At 41.0% G+C, this 19380-nt stretch overlaps 1 protein-coding gene across 1 annotated transcript in view; it reads right to left on the reverse strand.

Moving 5' to 3' along the window:
* Positions 1 to 19380, reverse strand: part of PAPPA2 (pappalysin 2) — a 312074-nt gene that overhangs the window by 134320 nt on the left and 158374 nt on the right. The window contains exons 7-9 of the mRNA XM_089676331.1: positions 17757 to 17878; positions 16949 to 17441; positions 843 to 971 (exon numbers count right to left, since the gene is read on the reverse strand). Coding sequence (XP_089532457.1) covers positions 843 to 971; positions 16949 to 17441; positions 17757 to 17878 — 744 coding nt within the window. The remainder of the gene's footprint in view (positions 1 to 842; positions 972 to 16948; positions 17442 to 17756; positions 17879 to 19380) is intronic.

The following is a 19380-nucleotide window of genomic DNA, read 5'->3' on the forward strand; positions in this document are numbered from 1 at the left end:
GTTCCTCGTGTCTGTGGATGAATAGTGCTTCAAGGGCTTGATAAATGGAAGGAAAAGGCCACATCTGGCCTGCTGGCCACAATTTGGAGACCACTGCACTAGAGTTAAATGGTGAAATCCCACCAAAGCCCATCTTTGGTGTCATTGGGAGGAAAAGTGCCCCATTGTTGGTATCAGTAGGAGGAATAGTGCCCCATTGTTGGTGTCAGTGGGACGAATAGTGCCCCATTGTTGGTGTCAGTAAAAGGAATAGTGTCCCATTGTTGGTGTCAGTAAAAGGAATAGTGTCCCATGATTTCTGTCAGTGGTAGAAATAGTGCCCTATTGCTGGTGTCAGTGGGAGGAATAGTGCCCCATCGTTTGTATCCCAGGGAGGAATAGTGCAGCCTCAATTGTTTCAGTGGGAGAAATAGTGCCCCATCGTTTGTATCCCAGGGAGGAATAGTGCAGCCTAAATTGTTTCAGTGGGAGGAATAGTGCCCCATCATTGCTGTCAGTGGAAATAATAGTTCCTCATGTCTGTGGAGGAATAGTGCCCCGTCAACTGTGTCAGTGGGAGGAATAGTGCCCCATCAATTGCGTCAGTGGGAGGAATAGTGCCCCATCAATTGCGTCAGTGGGAGGAATAGTGCCCCATCAATTGCGTCAGTGGGAGAAATAGTGCCTCTTATCAGTGGGACGAACAGTGCTCCAATGGCTTGATAAATGCAAGCAAAGGGCCAGCATCTGGCCAGTTTGCACTAGAGGTAAATGGTGAGATTACGTCATGATGTGCAAGGTAACCCCAATTTTAGGGCCCTAAACAAAGTAAGCTTGAGCTTTATCAGTCTCTTTTGACTTACTCATTAACTTCTCCATCCCCACAGAAAGGAGCACCATGCGTGTGACACAGCACTGGTGACGGTTCTCCAGCCACTGACCCAGTAACAGCCTGCACCTGGTATTGGTATTTCTGGCCTGGGGTCACTTCCCTGTAGGGATAAACAAATACAGATAAATTGGCATTGTCATCTTAACTTGCATTGATATGTAACACCTTTGTGTGTACCTGTATGTGTACACCTCATTATAGATATTTACTATTGCTCTGTAGTCCCTTGATTGATGGTCTTTACAGTCCAGTGGAAGCTCTGCCAAAAAAGCAGAGGACATGCTGTCTCTAGTCAATCACTCTGGCTTTAATCTTCATGATAATTGATAATGATTAGGTATCATGAAAGTTGTTACCATTCGCATGTCTAGGGCTGCACAATATCCACTAGAGTGCCAGAGATTTTACTCCTGGCGTTCTCCAGGCATGTATGGTTGAATTTACGAAAATGTAATAATAAAGCTGTAGGAGTGAGTTCTGCCTGCCAAACCACCAAGCCTTTTCCTTTTACATTGCTGAGTCTGAGTAAAGGTTTTGAACTCCAAAGAACTATATCATTGCCTACTGCCTGTAGGCTTCCCAATTTACAAAAAAGCCCCTATGGTACCAGCTAATTTTACAATCCAATAACTGAAATAAAAGCCCTGGCTGTGGTCTGCACTCTTTTGACCAAAATTTGGGAAAATAACGAAGTCTCTGAAGTCAATGGACCGGACACCTCTGTCCGTAACACGCAAGCATACACTACATATTAAGCAATAGCACCACCAAGAGGAAAAATAAAATATGGAACATTTGTCTAATTACCACTACCCTCTAGACAAACACTACATTAATATTCTTTTTTTATTTTTTGTTTCTTTCTGTTTCTTTTTATTTTCTTGCAGCTCCAAACAGTTGGTGTAGTAGCTTGGGGTATTATGTTTATTGTTTGCTTTCACCTCTGTTTGACACATTATTCTATCTAGAGTTTCTTACTTTCCTCTGCATATTTGAAAATGTGCCACTGTATAATGTAGATTTTGTGGTGGTTGTGAATGTATGCAGATCTCTGCTGTTCTTTTCAAACACTTAAACACTAATCACAATGGAAAGTTTATTTTCATATATATATATATATATATTTATAAGGAAAACTTGGGAATAATATTTAAAAATAGGGTTGTCCTGTTCAAAATACAAGGGCAAGAGAGCATGATGGTAAAAGCTGAACTGCAGGCAAAAAGCTAAATACATAGATGAAATACACTCACCGGCCACTTTATTAGGTACACCTGTTCAATTACTTGGTAACACAAATTCCTAATCAGCCAATCACATGGCAGCAACTCGATGCATTTAGGCATGTAGACGTGGTGAAGACAGCTTGCTGAAGTTCAAACTGAGCATCAGAATGGGGAAGAAAGGGGATTTAAGTGACTTTGAATGTGGTATGGTTGTTGGTGCCAGATGGGCTGGTCTGAGTATTTACAAAACTGCTGATCTACTGGGATCTTCACGCACAACCATCTCTAGGGTTTACAGAGAATGGTCAAAAAATATCCAGTTTGCAGCAGGTGTGTGGACAAAACTGCCTTCTTGAGGTCAGAGGAGAATGGGCAGGCTTGTTCACCTGCGACATTCAGATGGTAGGTCATAATTTGGCATAAACAACATGAAAGCATGGACCCATCTTGCCTTGTATCAATGGTTCAGGCTGGTGGTGGTGGTGTAATGGTGTGGGGCAGGGGCAGACTAACAACTCATGGGGCCCCCGGGCAATAGGGGATCATGGGGCCCCTGTGTCCTTGCCCAAACTCAAAAAAGCCTATGAAAAAGGTACCAGAGGCATCTCATGGGGCCCCCTACTGACCCCGGGCCCTCGGGCAGTGCCCGAGTTTCCAAATGGTCAGTCCACCCCTGGTGTGGGGGATAGTTTCTTGGCACTAGCAAGGTGTACCTAGTAAAGTGACCGGAGAGTGTACATAAATGAGAGCTTTTTCACAATACCTATTTCTGCCCAATCCAGTCCACAGATTTACACAACCTTGCCACACAGCACAACAAGGTGAATGACACCACTTTAAGATAAAGAAAACAGTAGTGTCCTTTCTGCATCACCATCCTGCTGACTGGACCAATTTTTGGTGCCCGCTTAGCTGGTTCTTCTGTGAATAAAAACAACAAAATCAGAATGCGCTTATATCATATATCGTGCAAAACTGTGCAAAGATTATAAATATATATTGTAAAAAAGAGACCCCAGTGAATCTCTACATAAATTGTTCATATACAAAAGTCCAAAATCCCAAATTATTTCTTCTTAAATCAAATAAATCCACCGTGCTCACACTGACGTCCTCACGGAGGACGTCAGTGTGACGAAACGCGTAGGGCGGAGCCTATTGGATGACGTCAGGACGTTCCCGGCAACTGTCGGCGAGGTGTCCGCAGTGAACGGAGTTCGTTCGTTCGTTACATGCTTTTGTGCATCTCTATCGCTTGTTATACCAGTGTCAGGTGGACACTTGCTTTGTGAGTAATATGAATTTTAAATAAACATACATAGTTTTTACGTACTGCACCATCATGCCTTTTCTTTATTTTGGAGTGATACTATCATGTGTTTGGAGGATGACCGCTGTATAAAAAGTCCTGGCCATATCGTAGAGTGGTTGCGGAGTATTGCTCCTGGTGCCTGGATTTCTAATTACAGGAGGGTGCTTCCTTGGATTTTCTCATCGCTCCCAGAGCAAATACGCTTGTGCTGATTTATAATTTGATCAGCATCTAGCTCTGGTGAGTTTATTCCATTCATCTGGTGGTGGATTGAGCACGGTGGATTTATTTGATTTAAGAAGAAATAATTTGGGATTTTGGACTTTTGTATATGAACAATTTATGTAGAGATTCACTGGGGTCTCTTTTTTACAATATATATTTATAATCTTTGCACAGTTTTGCACGATATATGATATAAGCGCATTCTGATTTTGTTGTTTTTATTTTTTCACCAATATTTTTGGGTTAGAAGTTTGCAGCTTTTTATAGAATTATTTTGATGATTGGCGCTTTCTGTTTATTATTATTTTTTGTGGTTCTTCTGTGACTCTGTGACTGAAGTTGCCAATTTATTTGCAGTGTTGCAAGGCACAGTATCAAAGGATAGGGCAGAATATACAGAAAACGTCATTTGACAAACAAGCGCGGTCGGCATGGTCCGCTGCCCGAAAGAGACAAAAGGACATTGCACAGGCTTGTGACCTGGAATAAGAAAACAACTGCTGCAAAAGTGACTGCAGAGCTCAATCTCAGTCCCTTGAAGACTGAGATTGAGCTCTGCAGTCACTTTTGCAGCAGATGATGCTTTAATGAAAACTGTACCTAATAATCTTTGATGCTGTACCTCTTTACACCACAAATAAATTGGCAACTTCAGTCACAGAGGCACCAGCTAAGCGGGCACCAACAATTTGCTCTCTTTGAAGCAGTAAGCATTAGCATGACTATGTATTACGCAGTGAATGATGAAAGTGAGGCTTCCCACCTGTTAGCTAGGTGTCTCATCACACAGCGGAAGCAAAAGAATGTTACATCACCTCTGGTTTCAACACAAAACATGTTGTCACTTTCACACCTGGAAATCATGTAGTGTTTCCATTTTTTTTCTAACCCCTGTATGTGTGTTTGCAAAACTTTGTAGCCCTCGTAGAACTGGGAGAGCCAAAATTAAAATGTTGACAAAACAAAACAAAAGGGCGCACCAGCCTTGATCATTATTTTTATAGATACTTTCATTCAAGTTGGCTCTGAGGAAGAGTGGACTTCCTCAAAATATGTCAGCCGTATAGGTCCAGGAGGTGTCTTCCTTAGACTGGAATCTGTGCAATGCAACAGGCAATATGGATCATTGTTGTTATTGAAGAGCTTGGTATTTCTAGCTATTTGTGAGTATACCTCTGTTTTAACTTTGAGGACCATAAGATTACGGAACGCCAAAGAATCAATTTTTTGTTTTTAAAGTTCGTACACTTCAGTTGCTGTAACTAAGCCATTTCATGAAATAATTGGCAAAAAGCTAGATCCATTTGTTGATAAGAACTAATATTTTGACTCAAACCAAAAAAAAAAAAGTATTTTAAGTTCTTAATCAGATGGTACAGGCAATTAAAAACATGGGACAACTTGGTTTTCAAAGGGTTAACACTTAATAAAAGTATCTATCAAGGTAATGCACAAGGCTGTTGTGCGCTCTTCTTTTTTGTTTCTTGTTCTTGTTCTTTTTCTTGTTTTTTCTGCTGTATACTTTACATTGTCCTGCTGTATACTTTAGGTACCTACACTATCTTCATTAAATACATACATTTAACAAATTAATATTGAATATTAAACAAAAAAAAAAAGAATTATTATTGAATATATTGACACATCAATATGATGAGGTATCTGATAAAATTAAATAGGAATTCCATGTATGGATATTTTCTCCATAGTTACATTCAGCTTGGATGTAACTATGTACATGCCATACCTGGCCGATGCCCCTGGAAGCTGGAAATCACTGAAATAGACCAGCTACTCCAATGAGCTCCACTTGCTTCCAGGTCCCATGCTGAGCGACTGGCCTGCTGCATTCTAAACACAGGAGGTCTGCAGCTCAGCACAGGTGCCATTCACAGAAAACTTTGCATTTACATGGTATGGTACATGTATAGTTACACTGGTCCAAGCTGTGCTAATGTAATTTATGTGTAAAATATCCATACCCGGAATTCCTCTTTAAATCCATGTGAATCTATGCCCTTGGACCCCCATGCAGTATGGGGCGTTTGCAGAGTGGCCTCATTTACTTGAATGTATAACGACTGGCAGGTGGTAGCACCCATCAAAAGCAGAAGGGGGTTTAAGTCCCGCTGTGTTATGTGTAAACCTTTGACTGCCATGACTCAACTACAGGGTTTCACTACCCCCCCCCCCCCCTCAACTTTACCTGTGAACAAGCCCTAAGGGTGCCGCTGCCCAATGCAACTAAGGGCACACCCATAAGTGCAGCAAGCACATGACTACAACACGGTAGTGCAGCAATTAGAGGTTTAAATCAGGTGTGAGGTGGCAACGCTCTATCCGGTGATCTTTGATTTCTCTCATGTTGTTCAGGTAGATCTTCACCTGTTTAAGGTTGCCTACCCCCATTATAGAGAGTACAGTAGAAAGAGTGACAGAGGTAACAACCATTACTAGGCTGCAGCTCTATGAGACCCTGCTCTGATCTTGACTGAAGAACACTTGTGGCCAACAAATACAGTTATTGTGTTTCAGTGCTAACCCACAGCACACATGTAGCCCACACTCTGCTGCAACCAGACAATTACAAGATACATTTTGATTGATAATTATGAGCTGCTACAATAAGAGGACACATTCCTTATTGAAAAAAAAAGCAAATTTTTTTTTACATCTTATGCCACCAATGGAAACTACCTATTAGAGGGTTCCATACTCACACAGAGAATGATGCATTTTTATAAAGCAGTGAATCTGATACTCAGCAAACATGGGTGAATCTCCCAAGGGCATGCATTTTAATTGACAGTGTTTGATTCACCACCAGTAAATGCTTGGTGGAGTCCACAATCACTTAATGATTAGATATCTAAGTATTGGGCATTATTATGTATACTTTCAATTCAAAGTTTTGTATATAATTATCTGATATAATAATTAGGGATGCAAAATTTGGCATATCATTGGTGGAGCAGATTTTGAAAACTTTGCTTTCTAATGCACTAAGCATATTCTCTAGCAGACAGGACTGAACACAGCGGGCGGGATCTAGTTTTGACCCTGTGCACATTGCACAAAAGCATGTCCAGCAATGCTCAGGACCAAGCAGAGACTGTGGTCACGTGAAAAGTCTAACAGTAAGGCAGTTTCCCGGCTCAGAAATGAGTTTACACTGTGTGCAGTAAAAATAAAGAGTTCTTCTGAAAATGTGGTGTCCCATGTCATACACACCGTCTTCAGTAGTTGTTGCATAAGGAGGGCTGTACGGAGCCTGCACCCACTCCACCAGTCCAGCGTACCTCTGTTATCTCACTCCCAGTAACTGGGTGTGCTGCCAAGCATGTAGTGTGGACCTCATATGTGTTCACTGTTAAATCCTTACCATACGCTGTGGCCTGGTCAAGGATCACCGTAATGAGGGTCTGCTCCTGGCTTCCATGAGAGACTGACCATTTGGAAGGGAACCAAATAGAGACCCTATTGCTACCTGAAGACCTGCCACCTTACAGGGTAACATGCCTACAACTGGTTGCTGCTTGTCTTGACCTTGTGTTTGGTTACTCTTAGCAAAGGCATTACTCTTTCTTTACTTGCTGAGTAAACCTCTGGTTTTGTAGTGTAACGTATGTAATGTGACTTCATACCCCGTTGTGCCTTACAGACCCTGGTTCTTTTGAATACACTTGAACCAACATGCACCCATTTAGTAACTTCAGACCAGGCTCAGAACAGTTAATGTAACTTTACTTCAGCATTACAGTTCAGTGTGAACAATCTCCAAACCCTCACGCTAACTACATCTGTTTGGCTGCCCAGGCATACCTCTGTGAGGTGATAGTCCATGCAGGTAAAGGCCATTGCTAGTACTCCCCTGGAACACCCAGTGTCTTCAGCAGGCTGCAAGACGCAGCAGTCCCTCTCCAAGCTGAATCAAGGAAAAGAAGCGGAACTCAGCCTCTATTCTTTTTATAATGCAGGTGGGCTGGCTGACACCCAAAAGCCCATGAACACAGAATACATGTTTAACTCTTCTCCCCTTAGCTTGGACCAGCTGCCAACTTACTTGAGCGGTGTTACAACCTGCTTACAATTTTCCAAGCTAATGAGGCACAAGGTCCCCTGCAAGATCTTCATAATAAATGGAACTTGTACTATGAGAAATATGGAGGCTACCACTGCTTTTCTCCTGAAGATGAAAATTAGGGATGAGCTTGAGTTTGGCTTGGGTTCAGTCCAAACCCATGTTCAGTCGAACTCAGAATGAAGCTGTCCATGTCAGGTCTATGAGCTATGAGCCATGGCACAGCTATGGTCAATGTAGGTGGCCAAGACAGGTCAAGGATGTCACAAGTATCCCCATCCTTTCGTGTACATGCAACTTTGGGGTGGGGAATGCCTCAGCCACAACTCTTTGTCTTAATTTTGACAGCTTCCTTCTAGGTTTCGGACTGAACCCAAGCTTATCACTAATGAAAATCAGAAAAGTGATATCAGAACTGCATACTTGATCAGTGATTTTAAAAAGCTTTTGGATCAGCATGACAGCCAAGAGTGTGAACCAGTATATTGAGAAGGAGAGGTCAGCAAGGATAGCCTCCATGCTTCTGCACTCTGGAATATCAATCTCTTGTTACATGGCTGCAGTCTCCAATAACATAGCAGTAGTGTTTAAAGAGACAATATAACATAGTATAGCTGCAGTTACCAGCAATTTAATGTAATATTACAGTCTTTGTGCAAGGTGGTTGCAGGTAAGAGATCAGAATCTGACCCTTACAGGTCTGTATCCCAGGGTGCAAATCAGTATTCCCCTAAAGTAGTCAGGATCCCAATAAACTTAGAACATTTTCAGACCCTGAAATGAGAGTACTTTATTTAACTGCCTGGTCTACTTTACAGGGAAATAAACTACTGTTTGTACTGCTGAACTAATAATGGAGACAAGACAAATTTTAGTGCTCTAAAAGGAACTGGGCAATTGCACTCTTCGATCTAAAGAGATGGTTTCGTTTGTGTATTTTTTATAGTGTTTACCTGTATAAACAAATCTAAAGATCAAGGAATGACAAGAGTCGCAGGGAGGCTCATTCAAAGATGGCAAGGAAAGAAGTGCCAAGTAAAATAATATCATACCCTGTGGTTAAGCTGCACACAAAACAAGTTAAGTTTCTCGGTGGTACATTTAAAGCCACTGCCAATTCTAAAGATATTACATATGCCCACATTTATTATGTACAACATGAATGCACCTACTGGTGTGTGACAGAGGGTGAAGCAGGTGCTGCCAAACCATTCATTTACAGCTGACATATAAGCATATGGGTTTCATTAATGGAGAAATACAAGAAAACTCAACTCGTGTGTAATATTAAAGGTAAAGTGTCCCTGAACTCAAATCAAAGAACTGTACATAGCCACATTTCATATTACAACACAATATTATACTGTAATTCCTATTTCTGCATCTGATGCCTGTTTTTTTTGTATGCACTGCAAATCTAATATATATTTTATCAAATAAAAATTTAAATCATGCCCCCCTTACTACTCCCCTCCTGATGATGCTATGACACGTGTGGTCAGTTGCTCGGCAGCAACACTGTTCAGAATGCTTTACATTTTCTAAATTAATGCCAAGCACTCTCTAATTGGATGGGGTGTAGAGGCATCATCCAGTCAGAGAATGCTTTACAATCATTCCGAAAATACAAAGCATTCTTGTGCCAAGTGACCAACCTCCTGCGGTCAGAATGCAGCAGGAAAGCTGCTCAGCACGGGACCCTACAGCAAGAGGAGATCACTGGAGTAGCATTATCTACTTTAGTGATTTCCAGCTTCTAGAGGGATCAGCCAGGTATGATATGTACATAGTTAAAACATACTGGACCAAGCTGGACCAATATATTTATATGGAAAAAAATCCTACTTGGAATCCATACTTTAGGTCGTTCAATGCTGTATTGTTTATGTCATTAGTTATCTTCGGGCAGAATGATAGTTGCATCATTATGCCCATTTCCTATAAGCCTAGCCTGTTGCTAACACATCCTAAGAGTGCGTCATCACAAATTATGGGATCGCAATACTCCTGGGTTAAGCAGTGCTCACACATCATTATGTGAGTGTAGCTCAGTCCAGGTAAATTGTCCACCACTTGCTGTTGCTAAGAAAGAAGAGGAAGTACCAATGGCATCATCACATTGGCTAACAGACTGCAGAAACATGGCATGTATAGGGTTTGGGGCAGGGGTGGACAGACAACTCATGGGGCCCCCGGGCAATAGGGGATCATGGGGCCCCTGTGTCCTTGCCCAAACTCAAAAAAGCCTATGAAAAAGGTACCAGAGGCATCTCATGGGGCCCCCTACTGACCCCGGGCCCTTGGGCAGTGCCCGAGTTTCCAAATGGTCAGTCCGCCCCTGGTTTGGGGGGCTTTGGGGAGTGGGTCACTTTTTCTGCACAAAGCTGGAGTTCTGCTTTAAGCTGATAAGGAGAAGAGTGAACAGTTTTTTTTAAATTTAAGAATACAATTAAAAAAAAACTGTTCTAATTTTTAATGGCTCAGGTTTCAAATTCAACAAGATTGTGCAGCACTTTTTCTTTAATCCTATTTGAGAATCTCTTTTGGTCTCAAAGAACACAATCATTCTGCAAGAAACCAGAATTTTAGGTATCCACAGTGCCATCAGCTTCAGGGATAATGTATTTATGTTTTAATTATGAAGAAATACTAGCACAATGCAAATATGTCTCTGGAGAATGGAAACGTTTATGGCTCTGCACAACCTTGGCAATAAAGGACATTTTTAAGAGATTTTTTAAAATCTTTTCTCGACCTGAACCTATCCCTGTTTGGGATTTGAAACTTTGAAAAACAGAAACTTCAAGTTGCCTGCTTTTACCTTTTTTTTACCTATTTAGTTTCTTAAAGCGTCACTTGAAGCACCCATCCAACCTGCTCTGGTGACCCACTACTCTCGGGGGCCTGCGTCTGAAGTTCCCATCCTAGCCTACTGTGCAAAATGGGACTCGGAGACGCCGCACTGCTAAGCTTCCTATGTACTAGATCAGTAGATGGAAAGCGGCCTCAGCCTAGGCTCCTCCCAGGTCATGCCTCCCCCCTGGGTGTGTGACCTGGAAGGAGCCTGGGCTGAGGCTGCTTTCCATCTACTGATCTAGTACATAGGCTGCTTAGGAGGGTGGCATCTCTGAGTCACACTCTGCTTTTACCTTTGTTGAAAATAAAAGATTTTTCTATATGCTATATATATTCTATATTCTTCTATTTTAAACTTAGTATTTGAAAAAGATTCGTTTTTATCTGAGTAGTTTAAAAGTGTACTGAGGATCTCTTTTATACTGTTAAGTTATATTTCCCTGCCCATGTACACCACTCCCTGTTGATTGGTTTCAGACATATTAGAATGGCTGTCATCTTAACTTTTTTTTGTTGGTTTTGGTGCAGACACACATTAGACACCTTCAAGGCTTCTGGTGGGCTGCAGGTGTGTTGCTCTACCTTTAAGGAGGAAATAGCTGCCTCCAGGTGAGCCTGATCTTTGTGTGTGCATTATCATATACACTATATTGCCAAAAGTATTGGGACATCTCCCTTTACACGCACATGGACTTTAATGGCATCCCAGTCTTAGTTCGTAGGGTTCAACATTGAGTTGGCCCACCCTTTGCAGCTATAACAGCATCAACTCCTCTGAGAAGGCTGTCTACAAGGTTCAGGAGTGTGTCTATGGGAATGTTTGACCATTCTTCCAGAAGTGCATTTGTGAGATTAGGCACTGATGTCAGAGAAGAAGACCTGGCTCGCAGTCTCCGCTCTAACCCATCCCAAAGGTGTTCTATCGGATTGAGATCAGGACTCTGCACAGGCCAGTCAAGTTCCTCCACCCCAAAGTCGCTCATCCATGGGCTTTGTTTTGTGCACTGGTGCGCAGTCATGTTGGAACAGGAATGGGTCATCCCCAAACTGTTCCCACACAGTTGGGAGCTTGAAATTGTCCAAAATGACTTGGTATGCTGATGTCTTAAGCGTTCCCTTCACTGGTACTAAAGAGCCAAGCCCAACCCCTGAAAAACAACCCCACACCAAAATTTTTTACATTACATTTGGCACAATGCAGTCAGGCAAGTATCATTCTGGCAACCGCCAAACCCAGACACATCCATCAGATTGCCAGATAGAGAAGCGTGATTCGTCACTCCATAGAACACGTCTCCACTGCTCTAGATTCCAGTGGCTGTGTGCTTTACACCACTGCATCCAACGCTTTGCATTTCACTTGCAGATGGAAGGCTTGGATGCAGCTACTCATCCATGGAAACCCATTCCATGAAGTTCTCTACGCTGTTGTGCTAATCTGAAGACCACACAAAGTTTGGAGGTCTTTAGCTATTGATTCTGCAGACAGTTGGCAACTTCTGCACACTGTGTGCTTCAGCATGCGCTGACCCCACTCTGTCTTTTTCCGTGGCCTACCACTTTGCGGCTGAGTTGCTGTTGTTCCCAGTTGCTTCCACTTTGTTATAATACCACTAACAGCTGACCGTGGAATATTTAGTAGAAAGGAAATTTTCTGGATGGACTTATTGCACATGTGGCAAGCTATCACGGTACAGCCCTTGAATTCAGTGAGCCCCTAAGAGTGACCCACTCTTTCGCTAATGTTTTTGGAAGTAGTCTGCATGCCTAGGTGCTTAATTTTATACCTGTGCTCATGAAGGTGATTGGAACACCTGAATCCAATGATTTGGAGGGGGTGTGCCAATACTTTTGGAAATATAGTGTATATATGCTCATAGTTGGGAAATTCAGTTCAGAGTTAGGGACCACATTTGCCTTCATGTTCACTGACACATTATCATCATAATTATCAAAACTTTAATGAAAAGCACAAAGGATTCTGGGACTTGCAGTTCCAAACTCATTAAAGACACCACAGTAAGCTCTACTAGGGCACTAAGCTCTATAAAAAGTAATCACCAAAAAAGTATTCAATTGAACTGCATATTTTAGAAAAGCCAATCTTCAGAATGCAGTTTCAACTGCATTATTTAGGAGAAGAAATGCAATTACTAGTTTAAAGTGAAATTAATCACAGAATTTATTTTAAAAAATATACCACCCACATCCAGTATGGTTCATTAGTTTCAAGGATAATGACTTATTATCTTCATCACAGATCCCCACCCACTGTGTCCTACACTATTCCTCACACATAGACACATTAGTCATTCACATCAGTCTAATAATGGGCTGGCATTTGTCTCTGTCATATGTTCTACATTTCTTGCGTTCTCTGATGTGTTAACCCCTTGCCTGTGCCTCATCAGGTATTCTACCCTGGAGGAGTTTTAGAGATGTTTGGCAGGGAGTTTAAAACAACTATTATGTGCATGCTTCAACACTTCGAACTAGAAAAAAAGGAAGCTAGTGGGGATAGAATGACTTAAAGCAAATGGGTTCAACATTTAAAGTGGGGCTTACTAAAAAAAAGTAATGGAAGCACTGAAATATTTACTTTTCTGATGAAAAAGCTACTCCAAACTCATTACAGCATTATTATACGTGAGACCAAAAGGGGAGGAATTTCTGTTAAAGAGGAAAGTCAGAGGTAGCAGAGATCACATGATCTAATGCTTACGTATTTGGTAATATACCATGTTTCCCTAAAAATAAGACGGGGTCTTATATTAATTTTTGCTCCAAACGATGCACTAGGGCTTATTTTCAGGGGATGTCTTTTATTTATTCATGTACAACAATCTACATTTATTCAAATACAGTCATATCATCTTCTTCTGGAATATTGTCACAGCTCTCCATATTCAAACCCTGAATTCCAGCCTGGATTTCTCAACTCCAATTCCTTTAGAACAAATGGTCAGCAATCTATTCACAGATGATGTCTTCTAGCTCAGGAAATAATGGTTGCCGACCTGATCCACACTTACGCTTCTATGCACTCATCTTGTCCACGGTTTGCAGCTTATGACATAAACAGTGATGTACATGAAAATAGGAGTATAGTACTTTTAAACTGATCTTGACTAGGGCTTATGTTTGGGGTAGGGCTTATTTTACAGAGCAGCATGAAAATCGTGCTAGGGCTTATTTTCAGAGTAGGTCTTTGTTTTGGGGAAACATGGTAACAGGCATGAAGAAAGGATGCAGCCACATTTCTTCTGGAAAGGTAAGTATTTTAGTCAATAATTACCCAGGAGAAAGACAGTCCTGATGTATGTAGTAAGCAGGGGCGGACTGACAACTCATGGGGCCCTCGGGCAATATGGGATCATGGGGCCCCTGTGTCCTTGCCCAAACTCAAAAAAGCCTATGAAAAAGGTACCAGGGGCATCTCATGGGGCCCCCTACTAACCCTGGGCCCTCAGGCAGTGCCCGAGTTTATAAATGGTCAGTCCGCCCCTGGTAGTAAGTCACTGGCAGTCATTGATTAATGTCAGGTTTGCCCATTTCTAGAAGCTAGAATGTAAAGGGAGGGTATTTTCTCATAACCATAGTCTTATCTAATCATAAAAAATCATCTGGTCACTGCCCTGGTTATATCAGCCAAAAGAATACCATAGAGTTTAGATAGATATGGAAGAACATCAACTTAACATCCTCATAAGAAATCAAAAGGGGAGATATCATATTGCTTCCCCTGAACCATGCACAAGCAACACTAATACCCCATACAGAGTGCTTTTTTGCCCCCAAGAATCTTATAAGTGAGGTGCATACAAATTTAGTGCATGTTGAAAAGAGGCAAAGAATCTCTGTAAACCACACTTTCAGCACAAAAAGTACAGAAGGCATGACAGCAAAGTATTCTCAGCTAATGTTTATATGAAGGACAAAATGCTGCATTGAGGGTTTCATCTCTTCCGATCTCAAAGCTTGCTATATTTGCAGTTTAGCCCAATGTAGACTGGATAGGTGATCAAAGTTTTAGTTTAGCAATCGAAGCACTAGAGAATAAAGATATGAAACAAGTGCTGCAAATGGTTTTCATCTCAGCCATTTTATTAATTTATGTCTAACTGCTGAAAGAACTATCTGAAAATCTAAACATTTAAGCATTACATAGCATAACCAAAGCTGTAAGGACAATCCTAATATAACCCCTCCTACTTCTAGCAAACCTCACTTTTTTAGCAAGCAACAAGGAATAAATCATAAGGAACAGAGGAGGGACATGTGCCCTGTAATGTAAAGAATTTTATAGGTAGGTTAAAAATCCTATTTTCTTAACCATATATACAGGGCACAGGATCGGAACATGTGAAACAGAAGATCAGATAGCAGCATATCTGGAAAACAGATGCGTAATTCTGAAAGATCCATGAACCACTAACAGATTTTGTGGGATGTGCCCCTGCAGTCTGCGTTCTCTAAAAGGAGTAATAATGATTTCTTTGATCTTCCTTTCTGCTGGTGTCTTCCCCAACCCTCTAAAACATGCACTGGTCATTCCAATACTTAATAAGCCCTTGCTGGACCCCACCACTCCTAACAACCTAAGACCCATCTTCTTTCTTCATTTTACCTCCAAACTTTTTGAATGCCTAGTCTACAACCACTTGCGATTGAGAATAACCTTGATCTCCTTTGGTCTGGATTTCGCCCACAACACTCCACAGAAACTGCTTGCCTAAAACCCACAAGCGACCTACTAATGGCTAAAACCAATGGTCACTATTCTGTAGTCCTACTCTTGGACCTTTCTGCTGCCTTTGATACAGTTGGCCATCCCCTTCTCCTCAAAAAACTCTATTCCCTTCATCTCCATGACTGTACTTTTATCATCTTATCTATCTCACTGCACCTTCAGTGTCACCTGCAATTCTACCTCCTCCTCTCCTTTTCATTTTTTCTGTTGGAGCCCCCCAATGGAGCTCTCTTATTCTCTTATTATCTTCACCTCCTCTCAGTCAGCTGCAGCCTCGCACAGCTTCCAATACCATTTCTATGTTGACAACACCCAAATCTATCTTTTTACCCCTCAGCTCACCCCATTATCTCCACGTATTACTAATTTACTAACAGACCTATCAATATGGATGTCATACCATTTCATCAAATTCAGTCAATGCATAACTGAGCTCATATTTCCTCCCCCATGTGCCACTTCCCTTGACTCTGTCGAAATTAATGGGACAACTATCAGTCCATCTCCACACGCCAAGGTGCTAGGCGAAGTCTTGGACTCTGAACTCTCCTTCAAGCCCAATATCCAATCACTGTCTAAATAATGTCATCTCAACCTCTGCAACATTGTCAAATTATGCCCCTTCTTAACCAAGGACCCAAAAAAGCTTCTAATTCACCCCCTGGTTATCTCTCACCTTGACTACTGCAACTCCCTCCTCATTGACTTTACATAGGCTCTCTCCCGTTCAGTTCATCATGAATGCTGCTGCCAGACTCACCAACCTTGCTAAACCACTCTTCTACCTCATTTTGCCAATCTCTCCATTTGATTCCACTCACCCAATGAATAAAATTCAAAACACTAACAACAATTTACAAAGTCATCCACAACTGCTCTCAGCTACATCACTTACCTTGTCTCAAAATACCAACCAAATTGTTATCTTTGGTCCTCACAAGACCTCCTGCTCTCTAGCGCCCTCATCACCTCCTCCTATGCTTACCTCTAAGACTTTTCCAGAGCCTCTCCCATCCTCTGGAAATCTTTACCCAAATCTGTTTGACTATCTGCTACTCTATCCACTATTAGCGATTCCTGAAAAACAATAGTCTTAGAAAAACCTATCCTTCTTCTAACTAAACATTTTCTATTTATTTTCACCATCAGCTCATCCCCCTCAGTTATTACCTTTTGTCTCAATTGACACTCCCCCCTTCCTCCTTTAGATTGTAAGCTCCATGGCTCTCTGTTTCCTGTTATACTGAATTGTATTGTAACTGTATTCTCTGCCTTTAATGTGTAAAGATCTGTGGAAAATATTGATGCTATATATATATCCTGTATAATGATAACAATAATAATCATTGGTAGGTAAATTATGAATGAATCCTCTAAGCCTCCGTTAATAATAATGAAGAACAAGTGTAATAGACAGGCACAGAACACTTGCTGCCAAAGAGGCTGCTGTGATCCATGCAAAAGGTAACACATGTAGCTCACAAGCCATTCTTAAGAGACCACTGGCATTTAATGCTAGTACTTTATGCATTTTCAATAGGAACAAAGTGTTTTGTCTTTCATTGGAAACAACAACACAACCTCCTTCCTGTATTCCCCTAGCTTGGGTCCTATTGGTTGTACTCACATGTCTGTAAAAAAGCGCTCCTTTTGGGTTCTTGTCAAATGTTGATCTTTTGGAAAAAGTGGATTTCGAATTACTCTGTACTTTACAGGTTTGCATGCTGAGCAAATAGGATTAAGAGGTACAGATACTAGAAGAGCTGCATCTATCTCCATTCTTGCATCAAATGTGTAAATACGGACTGTAGACACGTTCTGGTCTGTGGTCAGCCTGATGGTCAGGGGAGTATCACAGAAGGCCTCCATTCTTCCCAGGTGCAACGATTCATTATGTTCCGTCACTAACTCAACATCAGACAACGTGGTGGGCACATCAGTGGATAGGTAAGTTATCCAAATGGTGAGGGTCTGGGGTTGGACAGCTTTTAGAAAGTTGAGCTCCAAAATACAGCCCAGTGGCTGAGTACAAGGGACTGACATATTAGTATTGAAGATGTGAAGCTCAGGACTCCATGCTTGTAAGCTTGGCTGGCAAGGTTGGTCTACATCTGGAGGACCTATACCAAAAAGGACAACATATTAAGTACTTTCCAATTATTTTGCCAACTGCAATAAATTACCAAAATGCATCTACCAGGGCATTTGTACATACTACATTACTAGATATTTTACATGCTTTCAATTTACTACTGGTGGCAAATGAAACTTGAGCATACAACCAAACTACAAATATCACTTATGAATAATTATCTAGTACCTGAATAGGGCAACACAATCAATATTAAAACAGAGCAAAGCCAAAACTTTTCTTTTTTAGTCTGAATTAAGAAAGAAAAGGTCTATTTGCATACGGAGTATTACAAAATCCATACCAACAGCTTCTTCCGGGGTCCAGTAACCAGAGTTGTCACATACACGAGGAGAGGAAGCTTGGTAAGCATATTGTTGGAAAGACCCATCAGCAGCACAAAACTCACACATAGTTCCTAACTCTCTGCAGAAGAGAAACAAAAAAATCTTTCAAGTTTTTTGAGAACCAGATACAAATACAGCTTTAAAAAATGTTGCAATTAATAAGAAATGATAACCAATAATACAGGTACATATGCATTCCAAAACAATATTGCTAATTTATGTTGTACCAGTAATATCTACCATGCTTTACTGATTTATGCTGAATGGTAAATGTTGTGGCAGTTTTAAAATCTGTATCATTATCAACTCTGTATTAATAAAGTTTTGCCAGGTTCACTATTTTATAAGCACAATGCAGACATTGCCACAATGTAGGCAGTGAAATAGTTTGGTATATTTGTTTTACATATTTGAGTACATGTGGCCTGGTGGGAGCCTGGGCTTCACACCAGACCTTAAAGCTGAACTCTAAAGAGGAACAAAAGATACAAATTGCTGTATTTATGAATGCATATTTAAATGTATTTTATTTTTATAGTACAACCAGTGTAAGCATCTGAATGGTATCAGTCTCTTGCAGTCACTGTAGAACAACACTCTACAGTGTCTCAACATTGGTAGAGAAGGAGAAGCAGCAGAAGGAGCTAATGAGTTGTGCTGCAATGCGCACGTGATAACAATAAACATGTGGAGGAGACAGCAACATGATAGAGAGATGAATTTGTCAGTCTGCTGCTTCTCTTTTCACTGTCCAGTCACAGGCTGAGTGAATGACAAGACCTGTAAAAAGCAGCCTGCAATGAAAAGTATTCGGCTGCGGTGTCAGCCTACATGCTGGTATGCAATAACGTCACACAGATACTCCGCCCAGGGCAATGACATCAGACAGAGACTCTGCCCAGGGTGGATGCTGCTTTTTTTCCATTCACCTAAATATAAGTGCAATACAATTTTTAAAAAAAGATTGGTTTTAACTTTACTGCACTATGAGACATCTCCTTATTTAAACCTTTTATATATAATTGTGGTGAGCGACACAAGATGCTAGAGCCGATTCCTGGTGTGACCATATACTCCTTTCATGATCGTATTTATCCTTCTGAGGGTCTAACAGTGAGAGTGCCAACCTAGAGTTTGGATATACACACTTTTTTGATCTCTAAAGCTTGAAATATTTTCAGTCTGGTAAGAGGCCTGTCTTTCTTTAAAGTGCCCTTTTGAGCACAGGAGCATGTTATGTGAAGTTTTTCCACCACTTTTTTCATGATCAATTTTGGGACTTCTTTATTTATTCATTACATTTTTTGATTGTGAAGTTTATATTGATGTAATTTATTTGTACACTGTTTAGTTCACATTGAGATTGATTTTTAGTATTCAGGTATTTTAGTTGCAGCAGTCCACATATACAGTATACATCTTTTTTGGCTAAATGCAGAGAATATATATTTTTTACACAATTCTTAGTGCTGCTTCTTAACCCCAGTCCAGCAAATTATTATGATTAAAAGTCTAACCCCAGCCAATTTTTGGATAGTGTGAAAGTTAACATTTGTAACAGGTTTTTTTTCTCTGTGACCC

The sequence above is a fragment of the Staurois parvus genome, unplaced genomic scaffold, assembly GCF_062004578.1.
Source record: "Staurois parvus isolate SC_StPar_1 unplaced genomic scaffold, SC_StPar_1.0 ptg000166l, whole genome shotgun sequence".
NCBI classification, from domain to species: Eukaryota; Metazoa; Chordata; class Amphibia; order Anura; family Ranidae; genus Staurois; species Staurois parvus.